The following is a 21221-nucleotide window of genomic DNA, read 5'->3' on the forward strand; positions in this document are numbered from 1 at the left end:
TTCCGGGCTAGTTATGTGTGATTTTCCGCGACGAAGACTTTGAAACATCACTCGGTTCGGGTTAGCATGTCGGCTAGCTGTCACACCTCTTGGTTTGTTTACATTCTCCAAAACCGGCGAAGGGAAATGACATAAGCCCGATTTAGGTGGCATAAAATATCGTTCAGGAGGTGCGACAGTAAAGGTGAAGTCGACATTTTTGACATTATGGAGTAATTTTGCCATGTCGTCCTGAATAAATGCATTTTTATTATTTCATATTACATTTAGCACAAGACTGTTATTTGTCATGACCATGCCATTTATTTAGCTATTGGGGAAAAAATACTTGGATAAAAAGAATATCCTGTAAAAATATTGGAGTAGAGAGACTAAAACAATGACATTTTGCGGCTCTCTTCCTCACGTTTTCCTCGTTCTGAATAATTCCCTCTCAACGGGCTGATTGGTCCTTCTCAAGCCATTTATTTAGCTATTGGGGAAAAATACTTGGATAAAAAGAATATCCTGTAAAAAAAAATTGGAGTAGAGAGACTGAAACAATTACATTTTGCGGCTCTCTTCGTCGCGTTTTCCTCGTTTTGAATAATTCCCCCTCAATAGGCTGCATACTAAATCAGATGAAATCGTGACTGATGTCATCAACCTGTTGGGGACGCTAGAGCCCTATGATGGTAGGCGTGGCTAACCGGCAGATTAAAAGACTAATTTCTCATCATCTGCACTTTGCTAAATTGTTGTATATAGTCGAATCGTCTCAAAACATGATTCTAATTCACATAATAATCCCATTTAAGACTTTTGTTCTCCCGTCTTACGTACTTTCAGTTGGAAGTTTCTTCTAAAACCAACCAAAAGAAACGTAAATGACAATTTTAATTGCTACTGCAAATGTGTTGGATGACTTACTGGATTTTCGAACAGGTTAACATTGCTTTATTTCCACCCAATCAGATCAGATTTGTCCTAAATGAGGGTTACATTTTACACCAGGGGTCTCCAAACTATTCCACATCGGGCTGCAGTGAATGTACGATTTCATTCCAACCAAATATGATAACACTTTTTCACCGATCTGGTGTCTTATTATTTGATTGCAGTCAACCTCATTGGTTAAACTGTATGTGCTGGATCGGTTGGAATAAAAACCAGGACCTACAACGGCCCCTGAGGAACGGTTTGGAGACCCCTGCTTTACACCATTATGACTTGGCAACTGTGCAACTGTAGCTTGGTGATTGACAATGGTGTCTTTTGACTTGGGTTCAAATTTGGCTTACACTGTAAATCAAGACCCATGTACATTAGATGTTATTTACAGGCATGTACCTAAAATTGTGACTGGTGGTGAGTGTTTGACAAGTTGATAGCACTTGTGAAAATAGACATAAATCATGAAGACTGACATACAGTATTTACTAGCACAAAGTGTCTCAGTCACTAGTTACACTCATCAATATATGGGCCTACAGCACACAAAACATCAGTTCAGTTCCACATGCTACTCAGCAACAGTAAGTCATTTTAATGCGCACAAACTAATAAGTTCCACGGCGACAAGGTCAAACTGTGTGTTTCCCCCTTCACGAACGGTGACATTTAGTGGCTTTGTCGCCTCGGTCCCTTCAACTGAGGCCGGACCAAAATAACCTCAGCTGTCCCTTGCTGTCTCGCTTTATTTCCATTTGTAGAAGCCGACGTGGCCTCAGCTGTTTGATAAGACTCCGACATTTACGCCAACACTCTTCACTTCCTCCTGTACAGGATAATATCTTAAAAAGCTAGTTAAAAGATTTAACAATAGGCCGGAACAAAACCCAACAAAAATAAATGCGACAAAATGGCGGGGTTTAGGCTAGCCAGCTAGCTTGACACACACCAACAAACTGTTCGTGTAATTCCTTGAATTTGTTTTTGAACTTTAACTGTGCCAAGTCAAATAAATCCTTTACCAGAACACATCATTTTAAATTCATTGCATTGTTAAAAAATAGAAGTAATGTCAATGAATCACCTTGAGTCTTCTCTGGGTCAGTCAGTCATGGATAGCTCCAAACTGTTGCAAGTCCAACCCTTGAAGAAAAGTGTCTTGAGTTCAAATATCCTTAAAATGGTTGCAAATTCAGAGCGCAGTAGCATCCCCCGATTCCCTGTGGTGCGCACTTGACTGGACTTTTTTCTTTCTTGTCCTGTGTAGGTCCAACATGATGCTGGCAGATAACTAGCATGCCTATTTTGGCGCAGCCTCCTTTCCAAAATAGACTCTTGTCATTTAGTGTGCAAATAGCACACATAGTAACTCACACTGTAGTGCACACTGCTGCAGGGTAGATTGTACACAACCATTTAACATTTTGTACTTAATTAAAGCAACTCTCAAAGAGTTGAAACCTTCAGATTGCATGCTTCCAATTAATAATATCCGGGATCCTGGATTTACAACAGCACCGCCACTTGAGCTCATGTGCAGTGCTAATGATCCTAATTTGCTAAAATTAGTTTTTTTATTTTTGCTTTTGTACTTTATAACTTTGGTTGCTATTGACGGTGGTTGATGACCAATCCATTTACTGCCACACCTCCTTGGCAAATGGGATTGAACTATTGTCATCAATAGCACTGAAACATGCAACTGGATGTCAAATCAATGGTGGAGAATGAGTTAAACATTTATTGTTATTAATGAGTTTTTAGGTTAAATTTTGAAATGTAAGATGTTCACTCAGGCACTTTTGACAAACCTTTTGGAACAGTTAGTGCAACACTTTCATGCCATGACATCATTGCTCCTGATACAAATATGGCTTGAGATAAATGATAGCCTGCATCCCATTTTATTATATATAATTATCCATTCATCCATCTGTCGTCTTCCGCTATCCAGGATTGGGTAGCAGTGGCAAATAATAACTTTGGTCTTGTTTCGGGTTGGGCAGCGTTTGAAATTGAACGATTCACTGTTCCATGTTTCGATTCCGGTTCCGAGCGATTCTCGATTACGATTCTTTTAAGAGAGAGAGAGTAAAAAAAATACAGGGTAAAAAAAAAATTGCATAGTTTATAGTAAAGTCTTAACTTCTCGATGATTTTTTAAATATATGAACTTCTCACATGGCTAATTTAAACCTGTATTTAACTGTATATTAGTCTTTGAACATTTTCCATTTTTTTCCCGCTCGGTGGTCAGGGCATCGAAACATGGAATCGAAATTTAAAAATTCGAACGATTGCGGGAGCATCAGAGTGATAGAACTGGTTCCCATTGATGCCCAACCCTAGTCTTGGTGTAATGTATTCTGTAATATAAATACAAAGCACTGACTAAAATCTTTATTAATAAAGTGCCGAATGGATGGAAATTATTGTTGTAGATATACAGTAAATTTGTAGGCCTCGTCAAGGTCATATTACACTTAGATAATGAAGCCATAACAGATCTTTAAATAGGTATTAGCATATTTTTAATGAGCACCGAGGCTTACAGTAGGTCCTCAGTTTACTGCATTCTCAATTTACGAGGTTTCAAGTTTATGAATGGTGTGCACAAGAAGGGTGAGTTACAACTGTACTATTTAATAACAAATTAAAAAATAATAGTCCAGAGGTTGGGTATCCTATGTGCAGTATGAAATGTTTTGCGTTGGAACCTTTATCTTATAATACCTTCCGTAAGCAACCATCATATTTTCCCAAAGCACACACTTGAAGCCATTGATCCCCTTCATCCACCTATGAATAATAGTGACTCATTGTATCCAGTGGACTATTGCTTTGACGAAGCATTCACTACAGCTGCTGGGCCACATGATGACTGCACTGGCGCATTGAAGGCCTAAAAGATCAATATATCTAAAACAGCAGACAAAACACAAAGCATGAACCGCATTCAGAGACATAACTACCGGTATACCTGAGTATAGAATCACATTTTTGCAGTGTGTAGTAACACAGTATTTTCTTTCTTGGTGATTGACAGCAGCAGGTAGTCTGGACACTAACTTGAATCAGGCCCCTGCTCGAAATTCTAGCAGACACTAAGTATGCCTGTATGACATTTTGTCCAGTTACTGTGGTTAATGTCTGTGCTTCCTTTAAAGGTGTATGAAAAGGCAGTCATGTGCCTCAGTCTTTTTCATTTCCCTGAGTTAATTTCTGAGGTAAAGAACAATCTGTTATTTTCTGTAGTCAGAATGTGTTGTTGGTATGTATTTACAAAACAGCTTACTACCATGAATAAAAATTGTAAAACCTACTCAAGTTAGGGCTTGGTTTAAAAAGTTCTACATGCCGAGCCCAAGTCACGATACATTAAATAAAGGGCATAGGTTTGCATAGGGACGGTAGGGACATAACACTAGCAACTTTTCAGTATGCTGAAATTGTCCCCACCAAGTTTTAAGCAACCTTATTTGCATTGTATAATGAGTTCAGTGAAGAAAACATCATGTGAAGAAAATAAGTACCGTATTGGCCCGAATATAAGACGGCCCTGATTACAAGACGACTCCCTCTTTTTCAAGACTCAAGTTTGAAAAAACTTTTTGAACACCAAATTCATTTTTATTATACAGAAAGTAATTACAGTACATCTGTAACAAATGATTTTACCAATTTATTTGAGAGAACAAGCATGTTATTTCGCCTCATTCAAATCTTAATATCTGAACATTTAAATATGTAAACTAAAGTGCAATCACATTCGTAAATGAATGGCTTCTGGTTTTTTAAATGTAAATAAACCGATCTATTGTGATAAAACAACAAAATTGCAATAACTGCATTAACCATCAAAGTGAAGTCTAACTGTAACTGTAGTCTTGAAACAAATCTGAATAAGGAAAAACATTGCAATAAAATAATGCAAACTGGTTAAACTTGAGAGTAGCTGAGATTTGTCATGACAGAACATCGCTTCAATGATATCTGGCGCCATCTAGCGTCGTGAATGGGTATAACATCGAGACCGCGAATATAAGACGACCCACACTTTTTCAATCTTATTTCAATGCAAAAAACACCGTCTTATATTCGGGCCAATACGGTTTGAACGCCCTGCTATTTTGCAAGTTCTCCCACTTAGAAATCATGGAGGGGTCTGAAATTTTTCAACATAGGTGCATGCCCACTGTGAGAGCGATTATCTAAAAAGAAAAATCCAGAAATCACAATGTATGAATTTTCAACGATTTATTTGTGTGATACAGCTGCAAATAAGTATTTGAACACCTGAGAAAACGAATGTTAATATTATGTACAGTAGCCTTTGTTTGCAATTACAGAGGTCAAAGGTTTCCTGAATTTTTTCACCAGGTTTGCACACACTTCAGGAGGGATCTTGGCCCACCCATCAGTCTGGTTTCTGGGCTGTCGCTGAGAAACACAGAGTTTGAGATTTTCTATTGGGTTTAGGTCTGGAGACTGGCTAGGTCATGATAGAACCTTGTTATGTTTCTTACGGAGCCAGTCCTTGGTTTTCCTGGCTGTGTGCTTCGAGTCATTGTCTTGTTGGAAGACCCAGCCACAACCCATCTTCAATGCTCTGATTGAGGGAAGGAGGTTGTTCCCCAAAATCTCACAATACAGGGCCCCAGTCAGCCTCTCTTTAATACAGTGCACTCGTCCTGTCCCATGTACAGAAAAACACCCCCAAAGCATGATGCTACTACCCCCATGCTTTACAGTAGGGATGGTGGTCTTGGGATAGTACTCATCATTCTTCCTCCTCCAAACACAGTTAGTTAAATTATGACCAAAAAGTTCAGTTTTACTCTCATCTGACCACAAAACTTGCTCCCATGACTCTTCTGCATCATCCAAATGGTCAGAGGCAAATTTAAGACGGGCCTTGACATGTGCTGGTTTAAGCAGGGGAGCCTTCCGTGCCATGCATGATTTCAAACCTTGACGTCTTAGTGTATTACCAATAGTAACCTTGGAAACGGCTGTCAGAGCTCTTCTCAGGTAATTGACTAACACCTGTTCTGTAGTTCTGGGCTGATTCCTCACCTTTCTTGGGATCATTGAGGCCCCATGAGGTGATATCTTACATGGGCCCCACTCCGATTGAGATTGACCATCATATTTAGTTTTGTACGTTTTCTAATGATTGCTCAGTGGATTTTTTTTTTTTCGCCAAGATGCTTTGCAATTGCCACGTAGCCCTTTCCAGCCTTGTGGAGGTGAACTATTTTGTCTCTGGTGTTTTTGGACAGCTCTTTGGTTTTGACTATACTACAAGTTTAAATGATTTTAGATGATAAATAATCGATCCATACAAAGACAAAAAACGTTTAAAAGGATAAATATCTGAAAAAGTAAATCTCGACCGCTCCTTGGTGTCTTCGATTTCTGCATCTCGACCCTTGTTATATTACCATGTTTTAGCCATAAAATCACAAAAAAATATCCGGTTGTAGCCATTCACAGCTGTGTCTCGACACTCGGTGATACATGCTACATGGAGTTTTTGGATCAAAAAGAGGCAAGTATGCGATTATATCTCGTTAAAATTGTGGCGTCTTTAATTATGCTCTCTCATGCTCTCACCTCCAGTTAGAGTTTTGCTGTTTAAATAAATAAATAAATAAATGGCCCCTGTTCAAAATTTTTCTTCCCCCAGAAAATGGAGATTTTAAGCTTTCCAATGATGTATCATGCATGCATATAGGACAATTTTGAAGTTTGGCCAAATAGGGGGGTCTCAGAACGGAACATCAAGTCAACTGAGTGTTTCCGCCATATATTGCTTCACAGGTGTTTGTGAGGGAAATAATAATGCTTTATAACACTGTGGGAGTACATAGTTTAAGGACTTCAGTGCAGCCATAAAAGATCACATCAGAGTGTTCAATCACAAATTTTTGAAATATGTTTTATTTCAAATAGACATCACAGCATCAATAACCACACACAAAAAAATAAAGCTCAATTAAGATGCATCTGTTAAACATAAACTAACGAATATTGTGACACAGTGTTGAAAAAATTCTTTTGGCAAGTTGCATTAATCAGCTAGTGTTTAACACACAGAGCGTGCTGTAAAACCCATGTAGTATTTCAGCATGAAAACATATAGCACCTTATAATGATCATTGTGTCACTGGACTGGCGTGTCTTTGTGAGGTTATCTATTGTAAAGCTGATGATGCCAGTAAATGACAAGACAGTACAAATTCAGACAGATTTATGTGGGGGGGGGGGGGGGGGATAAAACGTGTATGTCGTCAGTTTCTTTGCCAGTCTTCTTACTAGCCGCATTTATTTAAGTCCATCGTATTTAGACAAACAAACAGCTTACATTTGCACAAGTGGATGATGAACCTGCCAACTAATTGGGGCAGGACGTTTATTTGAGGAAAGGGTTTATCGTCTTAAGTGGATGACAAACCACTAACTAATTGGTTCTTGCTCTCTGTGAGGTCAGAGAGGAGTTTATTTGCATTAAATGGGCAAATGCATATATTTTACGGATGTGTTAGTTAGTGTTTGTCTGAAGCAGATAGATACCATACCTGAAAACTAATTTGAGGAAGGCAATTATTTGACTTATTGGAGCCACTATTTAAGTAAATTCAGTATTTCACCTGATTACTAAACACAGTGACCTAATAAGAGCACATTACTACAGAATATTTACTGTAATAATGTAAATCCTATATGACTTGAGATAAAATGACTCCTTAATGCTAAGGCACTGCTTCAAATTAAAAGGACAACACCAGCAGTGAGGTGTCACTGCTATTAAAAAAAATAACAACATTGAACTCCAGTGTCTTTTACGAATTGTAAGAGGCAACATGTACACAACCACCCAAAAAAAAACTAAACCTAAAACAAACATGTAAGCAAACGGCTACCTCATCAATATGGCCGATATAAAATGAGTCTTTATATACAAACATATAGAGGTGGTGGCTCAGATCCCTTTCTGAGCTGTTGTATGAGCTGTGCATATGTCTATGTACAATTATGCTTTTAAAGAAGTGCAAAATACTGAGATTATGTTAGCATCATGAAGCATTTGTTCTTCCACAGAGAGATAAATAAGGAGGCCGAAATTTTTAGCATTCAGGATGTTGAAAATTATTCAAAGCCTTAATACAATATAGTATGTGGTTTAAATAAGTCAAGTTTATGTGTGTGCTGATATTGAACTACTCTAACATAATGTCATTTAGTCCTATCTTTATAGGCACTCAATTTTGTAGGCCTGGTTAGTCTTTAGTCACGAGAAAGATAAATTAAACATCTTTTTAAAATACTTATCTTTAACATACATATCAGAAGTAAAAAAAAAAAATAGCAGGTTAAAGGATTTGTCGGGTCCAAGTGAACCAAGAAATTTCAGGGGAGAAATTGTTCATTCAGAGGGAATATGTCTATTCTAATTAACACGCATGCTTCATGAGGTTCACTGAAAAAAAACCAAAAGACTAAAGTCGTGTAAAAATAATTTTACAAAAAACTTCTTCAATAAAGTTGAAATGTAAAGCACACCTGCCTCACAGTTTTGGGATTCATGGGTGAAATCCCGGCCTTCCTGTGTGGGCAATTTGCATGTCCTTTTCATGTTTTGCTTCAGGCCCGAAAGTCACCAAGGATAAGCTCCAGCTCCCCAGTAACCATCCAAATATTACTAAGTAAAAGACTTGATAATACTGAACCAAATCTATGAGTGAGAAACAAAACTGTGAAGTCACTGATCAAGTCCTTCAGCCACATACTCTTCTAGCAGTATGAGTACTGCACTGTTCGTGTAGAAACAATGTGGACTCTTCAAGTATTTACACATCACTATGATACACCCAAGCGGAAATAATGCAGCGTAACAACTTAATGGATGCTTGTGATGTGCACTACCAACACTTGAATTGTGCATATAGAGCTTTTGGCGTTTTTTTTCCATCAGTGGTTTTATAAATACACCATGCTGTCTGCCCGCATACACGCACACACTTCATCTTGATAAAATAAAAATACGAACGCTTCCCTGATGGCTGTGCAGAAGAAGATAGTGGTTTCTTCATGAGAAGTCCTCGTGACAAAAGGAAGGATTTAAAGGTCCGTGCTGAAAATTTTCTAAGGCCACAGTGTTCATTGAGAAAAGTAAAATGTAAACACTGCAAAGGAAAAAAAATCAATTGATTGTATCGCTCAATCAATTAGATGTATCATACTGTATACTAAAAGCGGAAGGATTTTTGACATTAGGCTTAATCTTCGAGTTAGCAGGGGTTTAGTTAGTTGGTGGAGGTGATTTTAAAAAATTCTGTTTGGTTTACAAGTTATTTGTTAGTTTCAGGGCTCCAGAGTGTCTAAGCTAGCACGAGTCAATGGCACCATTATAGCATGCCAACAAAAAAACAACATATGCACACATGAAAATCATCGATGACCCATGCAATCAATAGTGTGGGCTATGTTTTCAAGATAAAGCTATTAAAATTTACCATTGCATGTCAATAATTGCAGTATGAACAGTAAATTTGTAATCCAGAAGCTCTGCAGAGGAACAGGGCGGAGTGACATCACATCGGGTTTTTTTCACAGCTGATTTTTTATGTCGTAGCCAGCAGCAAGTGACCAGTTTATATTTTTCCTCGTTCTTCATAGGGAATTTGTGGAAACTTTCGTTGGCCTGTTTCTTCTGTATGTTTCCACAGCCTCTAAATGCACATTTTGCCTTGTCTGGTATACCAGACTCATCGCTGTTCCAGCGATTGAGTCTGGCGACCGTCCGGCGGATCAAATTCCGAGGGCGGAGCAAGCCACAGCCAGACAGCGGAGTGGACCAATCAGCGACGGGCAGACGTGACGTTGTTAAAGCGACAAGTAATTAGCGTGAGCGGAGAATGGAGAAGTTTAGACTATTTCTCATAGTGTTTGAAAAATACAGGGAGAATAGTCTGGCTGTGCCAGGCAACATTTTGCCATGTTGCCGGCCATCAGTTAACTCAGCAGACTGATGCTGCATTCGAGGAAGGTGGGAACTAAGTCAGAGTTTCCAACCTCTCATCAGGAAAAATTGGTACGCCTCCACTATTTGATCGCTTATGAGAAGTCACGTTGGCTGGAGTTCAAAATGTCTTTTGAAGGCCAAAATAAAAAACAACGTGTGGTGATCAGCCATTTTTGCTTTTTACATTCGCTTGGAATGCTTTAAGGTCGCAACTAGTACCCTCCAAACGGGATAAGTCCGACTTCCCACCTTCCTTGAATGCAGCATGAAAACGAGTGACCAAAGCACACCTCTTTATTGGGGTCGTATTACGCATCTAAAAAAATAGTCGTGCAGAATGAAATGAATTACGGCAGTTCGGTGTGACATTGTTTTGGCCGCATGGGTGTTTTGAAACAATGATCTGCGTTTTGAATTTATTTGACTATGTTGGATTTGTATCATTTTTTTATTGGCATGCTATATATATATTGGTGCTATTGACTTGCTCGCGCTAGCTTAGCCACTCCGGAGCCCTGAAACTAACAAATAACTTGCAAACGAAACAGAACGGATGTTGAAATCAACTCCACCAACTAACTAAACCCCTGCTAACTCGAAGAGTCGCCACTTGAACTCCAGTTATAATAACACATAACACTACTGCCACACACACACAGCCATAACAAAATGTTCCCACAACAAATGTATGATGGAATGTCAGGGACAGAGACAAAGTTATGGGAGTGTGAGAAGAGTGTCGATAAGCGAGGAATTGTTCGTAAATAGCCATAACATTGAAAATATGCCCTGCTGCAAACACATGTCATTAACTGCTGAGCCTGCTGCCTGAACTGTAACAACCTACATTATGGAGCTGCTTGACTGGACGCAGAGTTCACTGGACAGAATTTTCTCGAAAATTCATGTGGACAAAAAAAAAATCCCCAAAAAACCCCGAAAAGCTCATTTAGTATGATGTATGCAACTCTGCCATGTTTGATTGTGCGTCCTTGGCTGCAAGGGGACGGGTCTGGATAAGCATATGCTTCTCCCGTCTGCCCTTGTCTTTCTTCGGTTCTTTCTTTCTTCGGGCTAATCATATTACATTTTGCAACTGTCAATGATACAGATAATGATGACATTAAACATTTCATTCAAGATTAAGCCTAATGTCAAAAATCCTGAACTTCCGCTTAAACAAGAAGCTACACAGTTACAGCACAGAGCACACACCTTATGTCGTAAGGCACTTCAAGTCCTGGTGTCTTGTTTCTGAGTGGAGCCACTGTTTATCTCCTCTTCACCTTCATCTTCTTCCTCTTCTTCTTGCCACCCACCAAGGTGCACTGGTGTGACCAAAGACGGCGTTGAACTAACATGGGCAGGGTTACCTGACAATTTTGAAATTGAGTAAACCACAGAATACAAACACATTTTTTCATGCCAGTGTCAGAGTAGAACACATGACCGGTGCATAGACTTCATAATGATATTGACGGTTCATAGGGTCAATTAATAGGGGGCCTCCATTGTTGGCGTGGCCGTCAAAGCTGACCGAGTGGAATCACAGACAAAGAGCTTTTTTCGTAGAAAATTCCCGTGGATAAATCCCTGAATTCTTTATAGATACAGATGCAAAACAGTCTCGATTCTTGGTTAAAAGCAAAAAAAAAAAAAAAACGTGCAGTTAGCATTTATTTTACGTAAATATGTCGAAGTATTACACTAGTCTGTTGGTCAATGCGGCGGCCGCCATATGTAAACGGAGCTTTTCCGGTGAAAATTCTTGTGATTAAATGCTTAAATCCCTGACTTCTTTATAGATATGGACGCAAAACATTCTTGATTCTTGGTTAAAAGCAAAAAAAAAAAAACGTGCAGTTAGCATTTATTTTACGAAAATATGTTGAAGTATGACGCTAGTCTGTTGGTCAACGTGGCAGCCGCTATATGTAAACAGAGCTTTTCCGGTGAAAATTATAGTGACTAAATGCTTAAATCCCTGAATTCTTTATAGATATGGACGTAAAACAGTCTTGATTCTTGGTTAAAAGCAAAAAACTGGGCAGCTAACATTTATATTTTACGTAAATATGTTAAAGTACGATGGTAGTCTGTTAGTCAATGTGGTGGCAGCCTTACAACAAAGAGCTTTTTACGTTGAAAATTCTTATGAGTAAATGCTTAAATCCCTGAATTCTTTATAGATATGGAAGTAAAACAGTCTCGATTCTTGGTTAAAAGCAAAAAAAACGGCACTTAGCATTTATTTTACGTAAATATTTCGAAGTACGATGCTAGTCTGTTGGTCAATGTGGTGGCCGCCAAATGTAAATTGAGCTTTCCCGGTGAAAATACTTGTGAATAAATGCTTAAATCCCTGAATTCTTTATAGATATGGACATAAAACGGTCTCGATTCTTGGTCAAAAGCAAATAAAAAAAAAAAAAAGTGCAGTTAGCATTTATTTTCATAAATATGTCAAAGTACGATGCTAGTCTGTTAGTCCATGTGGCGGCAGCCTTACAGCAGAGAGCTTTTTATGTTGCAAATTTTTGTGAAAAAAACTAAAAAAAATATATAATAATTACTGTGAATCCTCGAACAAATCACTCCTGAGACAATCCTTCCTGTTTGTATGAGGTACAGCTTTCGTACTTTTTCAACATAAATCCGGCATTAGATCACTGCATGTGTTGCTGCGACCGACTGAGAATAACTGAAGCGGCTTGTGGGATGGCCCCCTACTTGAAGGCGTGGCGCAGTGAAGGTCGAGTCTGACCCGTCAATATGATTATGAAGTCTACGACCGGTGTTAAACTTACCAGTGTGACTGTGGAGCTCTGTCATTGGCACCGAGCTATGCCATTGCCCTGAATTTCTCTGAGGGTGTGACGTCTGCTGGTGGAGCTGATACATAGGATGTGTGTCAATAGATGGCAAGTGGGTGGCATGATGTGAGGGGTACGGAAGAGAGAATCACCTCATGCATGTAAATGGCGTGAAGGCTCATCTCTGCTGAGGCAAACTCCGAGTGGAGCGTATTGCTCCGTAAATGGCTGTCGCTGAATGACATACTAATAGGAACAGAAAACGCTTAAATTAAAAGGGAAAAAAAAAACAGGAAATTTGTCAGGTACCTACCTGTCTATGACAGTTCGATCACTGTGGTACATAGTACTGTCTGGATGTAAGAAGGACCCTTGGTGGCGTTGCGAGCGGCCCCGGCCTGTGTGCGGCAGCTGAGAAGTAGACAAAGAGGCAAGGACACTGGCGGCCGCTGACGCTGCCGTGCTCGGTGGGATGAAGCGGTGATCTCTGCCTTGTAGTCCTGACGCAGTGAGAACGGGGTGTGCCAAGACGCTGGCAAGCAGATTATCAGGCTGGGGACAAATGAAGCAAGTTGGTGATAAATTGATATTTCTGCACAGCGATGAGTTGAGCTTGTTGGATTTCTTACCCCAGTACCGGACTCATTGGACTGCAGTGATGTGCATAGCGGCGCCTCAGAGAGCAAGAGCTGCGGAGACGGACCACTTTGCGCATCGTGGTGTACCTTCTCCTTGAGATGACTGATGAACACAGAGCTTTCCAATGGTGGCTGCCAGTGTGGGTTCTTAATGGTGAAATGCATGAGTGACAACTCCGTCTTGCCATTTTCGGCCTGCTGGTACACAGATGCCTCCGTCTGGCCCTCAGACAGCCACTAGAGCATAAGTCATTAAAAAAAAATGTTAGTAGTAACATGGTTTGTGTAGAAAGGTAACAATACAGTTAATGGGTGCATGAGTGTGGAGGTATGAGTGTACCCCACGAGTCATGCTTACAGTTGGGTTCCCGTGGCGTCTGATGTCCATCTGCGCAAAGGAGCATATATCTCCCACACCGACGACCTCCACTGTGAAATTCCGGAAGAAATCGACAATCTCCAGAGACTTGCTCCTTAGCAGGAAGATGAGGATAAAGGGTGTGACGATGGGACTGAGCAGCTCCTCCAGGATGAACACCTGCTTTCGACAGAACAGCTTAGTGTGCATGAAAAAGATGATCAAATGTAGCAACAAATGATGTTGCAATGATTAGTAAACTCTCCACAAAAGCTCATCCGGAATTCATAAGAAAGGCCACGCTCATCTATCGAGGTTTTCTCTGCTCACCGCTTTGTACTGAAACAGCTGTGCCACCTCGTCACGGGTTTCGCTCTTGTTAGCGTTGCCCCTCCAGTGGTCCGGCATGTAGTGGATGTGGGCCAGCATGCACTGCAGCAGCTGTTCTGGGCACCAAACCATATGCTCGTCTGGGATGAAGGACCTTGTGTAAATCATAAACAAGCACAAGGGTTTAGTAATATGGATGCAGAACCATTAGAGACACAGATTGTACACCACACCTGGTGATAGTGATAACCACCCCTAGCACAGTGATGCCAGTCAAAATGTGCTGCACAGTCAAGACGTCTTCGTCGTAGACAGTGAGCGCAATAAGCACGGCCAACACGGAGCCCGAGAAGAAGGCGACGTTTTTAGCCAGCACGGTGAGCAGCGGCGACGTGAAGGAATTCATGTATTTGGACGTGGGCTTGTAGCCTCGACCCAAGCGTCCATGCAGCTCGTGGTTCAGCTCGTTGAAGTGGCGCAAGTACAGTCGACCGTAAAGGGACCAGCGGCGCGCGCCCAGACTCCCGGGCTCGCGCCGAATGATTTCGGTGTAGCTGAAGAATGCGTAGAGCACCTGCCACACCAGAATGAAGGGACATAGCAGCAGATTGGCCACACCCATGAGCAGGATGACCCTGCTGAGCTGCTGTGCCAGCTCCAGCCGATTGCTGCTGCGCTTGTACTTGGGGTGCAGGTTCCATTTGTTCTGGAACAGAGAGCCAGGGCCCCAGAAGAGGATGAGTTCAAAGTTGTACTTCAAGCCCTGTGTGAGAAAGATTACATCGCCCAACAGGGGGAGCTGCAGCCGCACGGGAAGCAGAGATTTGTTGATCATGGCAACCATGTAATTTTTGAAGCGCAAGATGCGATGATAGATGTCCAATTCTGTCAGTTCTTTCTTGTGGACGCACATTTGCTGCTCTCGCTGCAGGCTGATGAGACGATCCTGGACTTCCTGCCATGTGAAGTTGCATAGTTCATCCTAGAACAATGACGCAGCAGAGATTCAAATTATTGTTAGCAGATATACTGACTTGGATGGGTGAATGTACTGTGCAGAACAAAAAAAAATTACTATAATTCTGGGTATGCTGTAGACACGTTAACTCATTGGCTTCCACTGACAACGAAAGTGCCAGCTCTCCCAGTTCATGTCACTGTCATTAGCAGTCAAGAACTGTAACATATTGATGACGATTGTTTAAAAAGTGTACCATTCTGATCTTCAGTGCTTTAATGTAGAACTGACGAATCTCCCAGTAGCTCAGAACGTTGCAAATGACTTTGATAAGTCGATAGATCCAGAAGACGGTCGCCATAATTAGAAGGAATATGATCCATCTGTTTTCTTGAATGCTGAAAGAACAAGGTGATAATAATGTTTGAGAAATAAACTTGTAATATTCTGAGGGAAAGGTTTGTATTTATTTCAAGAAAAATATATCAGTGTTATGAGATTGGTCAAATTGTTCAGAGAGGAAAAAATATATTTCTCCAAACATAATAAAAAAATAAAGAGGGGAAAAAATTGCTTTGATTTTATTTCTGTAAAGTCATGTTACAAAAGTATCGTTCAGATATTGCCTGGGGGAAAAAGTCAGATCGTTACGAAAATAATGCTGAGAAAAGTCATTTATTAACAATTGAGTAAAAAGTCATGCTACAAGAAAGTTTGATAAAGAAAAAAATGGATTCTCTGTAATCAAAGACAAGATGTTTCCTTCCTCAGATAGCTTTGTTTTATCGTTCCTGCGAGATAAATTACTTGGACTTTAAGAAGATGAGCGAACAAGTGTTTGTCTTATGTTTATATCCAGCAGAATCTCAACTCAAACTACGCCGTCAACTTTAGAATGTTTCTACACTTGATCTGGAAATGCCAAAAATAACACTATGATCCAACATTGACTTCCATGAAGTTTTGCATTATGACCAAGAGCGTAGCTTTGCATAGGGACGGTAGGGACATAACACTACCAACATTTCCGGAAGCTCAAATTGTCCCCACAAGCAACCATATTTGCATTATATAATGAGTTCACTTATAATGGTAGTTTAGAATGTCTTCCAATATGTTGTAAGGATAGAAATGACCCCACCATAATTAAGTGTATTATTTTCATTATGTTCAGACTTAAATTTACACCTTTTACTTGCTGAATGTGCCGGTCCATTTTTTTCCCTCTCAAACGCACGTTTGATTGACCCCAATTTTCATTTTTATTTATGTGGTCTTAATGCAGCACAAAGGAGCTTTCATTTTTGTTGAGTTTGGCTGTGGACAAAAGCAGTAGTTTTTTAGCTGAAGAAAGGCTCCATTTTTATTTATTTTTGTTAAACTCTGACTAAGACGTTTTTTTTCAGTTATATTTAACTTATTTATTTAGACAATGTTGAGTGGTCTTAAAACAAAGGTTTATTTTTTGCGTTCCAGATAGTTAAGAGATTATTAACAAGTCTGTATTTATTGTGTGTGTGTTAATCTAATTTAACCAATACGGATGAAAGGACAAGTCAATACAGATTTATTTTGCATTGATCATTTAGCCTATCAATTAATTAGGTTCATATTCGTGATAAATGTAGCCCTGACCCCCGTTCAACCAATCTGTTTGGTCTCATTAATGTCCCATCCTCAGCAAATAGTGTACATGCAGGTTTGCTGTTATATCGTCCCTACCAATGTTGAGATCAAACCTACGCCCTTGATTAAGAGTATATATATTTTGAAATAATTGTGTAACTATGAAACGGAAGCACTGGGCCGGCGACTGTGGTGGAAAATATAATAACATAGGGTGAAGCTTTAGCTCCGAGCCTGCCAGTGTGAAGTGTCATGTGGCAGTCAGCAACTGCCAAAATGTTGGTCTCTCCGCTGACCACTTTTACCTTACTGACACAGATCAATTACTGACTGTGGAACACAACAACTTCACAGTGTCATCAACGCTTAAGTGTTGCAACAGGAAAACCAATCGCAAGATAAAATAACGGGAACAACTCGTTCCTTTCCATGAAACAACCATCTACTTAAGACCAAGTATCTCAGTGGACAACCCCAACATGTTTATGCCAAATTATCTGTCTTGAAAGTGGTTTGACAAACCAAAATATTTGAAATTGTGTCTCCTCCAAGTTTATCCAGCCTGAGCACATTTAAAACTGAATATCAAGCGTAGTCATAGATGACAAAAATGTGCCCCAATATGCATTTTTTACTATTTTAAAACATGTTTACCATAACAATTATTTCAACACAAACTAAACGGTTTTACCTTTGAGTGCACTGCTGGCTGGGCAAAAGTGCATCGGGGATGGTGACCTTGCTCCGGTCCAACGGGTTGTGACCCGTGTGATTGACAGCTCGGTTAGCAAACAGGACATCATACTCCACGCAGTTGACCAAGAACGTCGTGAAAGTGACGACAAACAAAAATTGACTGTTGAGATTAAAAAACAAAAAACAAAAAAGTATTAACACCAATTTATAACTGGCAAAATAAACTGGCATTTCACAAATCAACAAATCATCATTCATGTAAATGAGCCCGGTGTGATGTTTAAAATAACTTTTTAAGAGGACTGCCATCAGTGCAGATAACAGTGATATGAGAACCACAATTAAACACGTATTATTGGGGAGTCGTGCAATACTCAGTACTATTGCACATGATGAGTCACTGGGCTGTCATTATACGGTTATGAGTTCATGACGCCCTGCATTAATGCGAGCTGAGGCCACATTCAGATAAACAGCAGAACAAGGCCTAAAAATAGAAAAGCCCCCACTGGCAGAGCACGGAAAAAAGTTATATTAGACGGCCCGAATGGAAAATAACAATATGCAAGATGAGGACGAGATCTGTGACTTAAGAAGAAAAAAAACGTCAACATAAAAAAAAAAAAATTTAAAACATTTTTTTTAGACCAGCTAACAGTGATTCAAAGTGGAACATGCTCATGTTGAACCTTGAGATTGGAAATACAGACTACTACAGCTTTAATTGGTCGCCAATCAATAACAGGACACATAGAGGAAAAATAAGTTGAACTTCATTTGGGGTTGTTTCGGGGCATATTCAGTTCATTGATGTTAATACTTACACAAGCTCAAAGAACTCCGAAAGCATCATACAGGCGAAGCCATTTTTTTGATGAAAATGATAGATGTGGACACATAAGTTAAGGAACAACAACACATGGCTAAAAGAAAGGCATTTATAGGAGTATTATCACTTAAAGTATAAAATTAATAAAAATGAAATTTAAAAAATGAAAGTACAGGGGAAACCCATAAAAGTGAAACAACAGTTCAACCAAAGTTTTTAGGGGGGATTCTTCAAAAGACAAAGTTTACCTGTAGGTTGTAACTTATCATGAATGACGTCATAGCAACAAAGACAAAATCTTGGGACAAAGAGTTGAACTAACCTTACCACAGAATTGGGTGCATTTGCTCCGTCAGATAGTAATCATTTACCAAATAAATGGTGACATAGATGCACATTACAAAATACTTTCAGCAGTATGCCTAATGAAATACTATTATTTGATGGAGTGGCAATATTTTTAGGAAAACCCTCCTGCTCCATTATGTCACGTGCTTGTGAGGTCTTAAGACTGAGTGGTGTTACTTTTAGTGGTTTCCTTCTCCTTCTCCAGTCAATACAGGTTGCATAAAAATGGACAAAAAAAAGGACGCCTTCAAATTCGTTTGTCAGGTCTATTATGGGCAGGAAGCTAAACAATTCAACACCTGCAGCAGAAACAAGGACACTTAAAAAGTTTGTGTATATTGATGCTATACTTATAATGTTATTACTGGTCATACCGTGTACTTATGGTGCATTGCTTTGTGTGTCCATGTGTGTACTTAAATTGTGAGACCAACCAGCATCATAGAGTGGATTCTGGGTCACGTAGGCCCAATATAAACATTTGATACAGTACAGTGTGGCCTTCATGACCCACATGTGACGTCTACAAAATGTACGTGGTAGCCTGGCAAACCAATTTTAATTATCGTAATTTTCAGACTATAAGCCACTAGGCTTATTTGTTGATTTATTTGAGATCAATATTTGAGATCCATAAGATCGTCATAATTATGTCATGACACTATCATGGGCATTAATGACATTATGCATTATGTCACTAACTTCATTTATGTCTAGCTCAGATCTTTACATCCCATTCAAAAGTGAGATGATTTCCCGAATGACACAAAATGACATTTGTCATAAGCATTCATTAACGCTCATGGCAGTGTCATGTCATAGTTATGATGGTCTTACGACAGTCTTATGACGCCACTGTCAAATAAATAGTTACCAAATACCATAACTAGCAATAAATGGAACAACTGGAACAGTAACTGAAGAAATAATTAGCACAGAAGAGGAATTTTGATTGTTTTTACATCTGTAGCACTGCAATGAATGTTAGGAGGCATGTTGGACAAAAACAGTGTTGAAAGCAGAGGTTGACTGTCTTCCACAAGGGAGCAGTGATGGCCAAATGAAGCTTCTTGAAGCAATGAAGCTTTGCAGCCAATTGGTTAAAAGTTTCATGGTGGTCCATTTGATCTTAAGACAGTCTTTTGATGCCGCTGTCAAATATAGTGTTATCTTTTTAACATCTTTTGGTGTAAATATCCCATAATACAGTAAGGACAGCTGCGGCTTGTAGTCTGGTGTGACTTATCTATGAACGAACGTCGTTTTTGCGTCAAATTTGGTGGGTCGCGGCTTATAGTCAGCTACGCCTTATAGTCCAAAAATTACGGTATATATTTTAATTAATCATTTTTGTATTTTAAAATTAAAAAAAAAAAATGTTTATAATGATTTAAAAAAACAAATGCATTCTGGTTATGGCCCCCTACAACACTATAACGTTTTTATTTTATTTTATTTAAGTCATTGTCTGCCATCGGCAACAATGGATGTCTAATTGATTTAAACTGGGAGGTGCAACACGGATTACTGGTAAATCAACTTCATTAATGGTCTGTACAGTGACGCATGTCGCAGATAAAACAAGGATATTCTAGTGAAGAAGTTATCCAAGTTCTTGATGTGATGCCATGAATCTGCAACACAAATAGGGGGGAAATTATGAGAGGACAACCAAATAGAATCGGGATGAGACTTGTATGCCAATTACCTTTGCATAAATTATGTATGTTTTTACGTCCCATCCCCGTGTGTCATAACATGTTTACCTTTCAGGCCTTCGGGCACATGGAGTAGCAAATCCTCCTCTCCTGGTGGAGAGTCCTCCTCCAGGTCCTCAATCCTCTGGTACTCCCGGTAAGCTTCCAAATTGGCCATGATTGCGCTTCACATTCTCTACTCAGTCAACTCACTGGATTAACCGTAACATCTAATGTGTGACGAAACGAACCAACCCTTCAGAACCGTGGCAACATTCTGCAGATTGGATCCAATTCAGGCTAGCTACAAGCTAAAGTAGCGTGACAATTTACGGTCGCTTGTGACGTAACGCTCCAAATTTCCCAGAGGAGAATTCGGCTTTTTATTAATGAGCTTGATGCACCAACCACACAAGAAAATTAAATCCTCCCTCAGTCAGGACGAAAAGGTCGACTTGTGTGAGGATGATTAAGCCAGTCGAGCGTGGTGGAGCAGAGTGACAGTTTGTTTTGTTCCCTACTCGCTCCGGGCACCCGCGGGTGTCAAACTCCTTTGCTCTACGTTTGGAGAAAAACAACCGTGACTTGCGATCTTTCAACCCGCTCGCATTGGTTCACCTTGCGGTACGATCGACTTCAGTGTCCGGTCTTCAGGTCCGGTCAGATCGCTTCCAAAAATACAACATACCTTGCGTGTGCGCCCACTGTTTTTGTCTTTCACAAACAAACGTCACTACAGGTTTTAGCCGTGACTACTTCCGGTACACAGTTGTAGTTCTCAGGCGTGAACATATGTATGTATGTGCGATTTACGTGTTGTTTCGTTTCTCTAAGCAAAGACAAAAAAAATAAATAAATAACATTATTAGATGATAAGTGTAATATTATATGTCCTTAGGCAGTGGCTTACTTCTCAAAAATAATAAAAAGACCAAAAAAAAAAAAAAAAAAACAATTCGGGCTTCCGTAA

At 39.7% G+C, this 21221-nt stretch overlaps 2 protein-coding genes across 3 annotated transcripts in view; both read right to left on the minus strand.

The window, feature by feature from the left end:
- The window catches only part of obscnb (obscurin, cytoskeletal calmodulin and titin-interacting RhoGEF b), a 57181-nt gene extending 54995 nt beyond the window's left edge, over window positions 1–2186 (minus strand). The window contains exon 1 of the mRNA XM_057856699.1: window positions 2015–2186. The gene's annotated coding sequence lies outside the window, so the exon portion shown is untranslated. The remainder of the gene's footprint in view (window positions 1–2014) is intronic.
- Window positions 2187–6849: 4663 nt separating this feature from the next.
- On the minus strand, window positions 6850–21067 carry atg9b (autophagy related 9B). 2 transcript variants are annotated; one of them, XM_057856706.1, is made up of 14 exons: window positions 20321–21064; window positions 20143–20188; window positions 18202–18264; window positions 17373–17537; window positions 15312–15453; window positions 14331–15079; window positions 14098–14251; window positions 13768–13947; window positions 13401–13646; window positions 13085–13323; window positions 12924–13017; window positions 12766–12850; window positions 11174–11331; window positions 6850–9119 (listed from the first exon to the last, which is right to left on the minus strand). In XM_057856706.1, exons 1-13 carry the CDS (start codon window positions 20427–20429, stop codon window positions 11192–11194), a joined length of 2412 nt encoding a protein of 803 aa, XP_057712689.1. In that variant the 5' UTR covers window positions 20430–21064; the 3' UTR covers window positions 6850–9119; window positions 11174–11191. The 2 variants fall into 2 exon arrangements, with proteins under 2 accessions (XP_057712689.1, XP_057712690.1); XM_057856707.1 differs by lacking the exon at window positions 6850–9119 and adding an exon at window positions 9126–11054 and having other exon boundaries at window positions 20321–21067.
- Window positions 21068–21221: the final 154 nt, after the last annotated feature.

The sequence above is a fragment of the Corythoichthys intestinalis genome, chromosome 14 (genome assembly GCF_030265065.1).
Source record: "Corythoichthys intestinalis isolate RoL2023-P3 chromosome 14, ASM3026506v1, whole genome shotgun sequence".
NCBI lineage: Eukaryota > Metazoa > Chordata > Actinopteri > Syngnathiformes > Syngnathidae > Corythoichthys > Corythoichthys intestinalis.

Coding starts and splice junctions, on each gene's coding strand:
- atg9b (XM_057856706.1), bottom strand. CDS start 20,429: ATGGCCAATTTGGAAGCTTACCGGGAGTACCAGAGGATTGAGGACCTG. Junction 14,252..14,330: donor GTGGTTATCACTATCACCAG/GTGTGGTGTACA, acceptor GATTTACACAAG/GTCCTTCATCCCAGACGAGC. Junction 13,018..13,084: donor GATCGAACTGTCATAGACAG/GTAGGTACCTGA, acceptor TGTTCCTATTAG/TATGTCATTCAGCGACAGCC.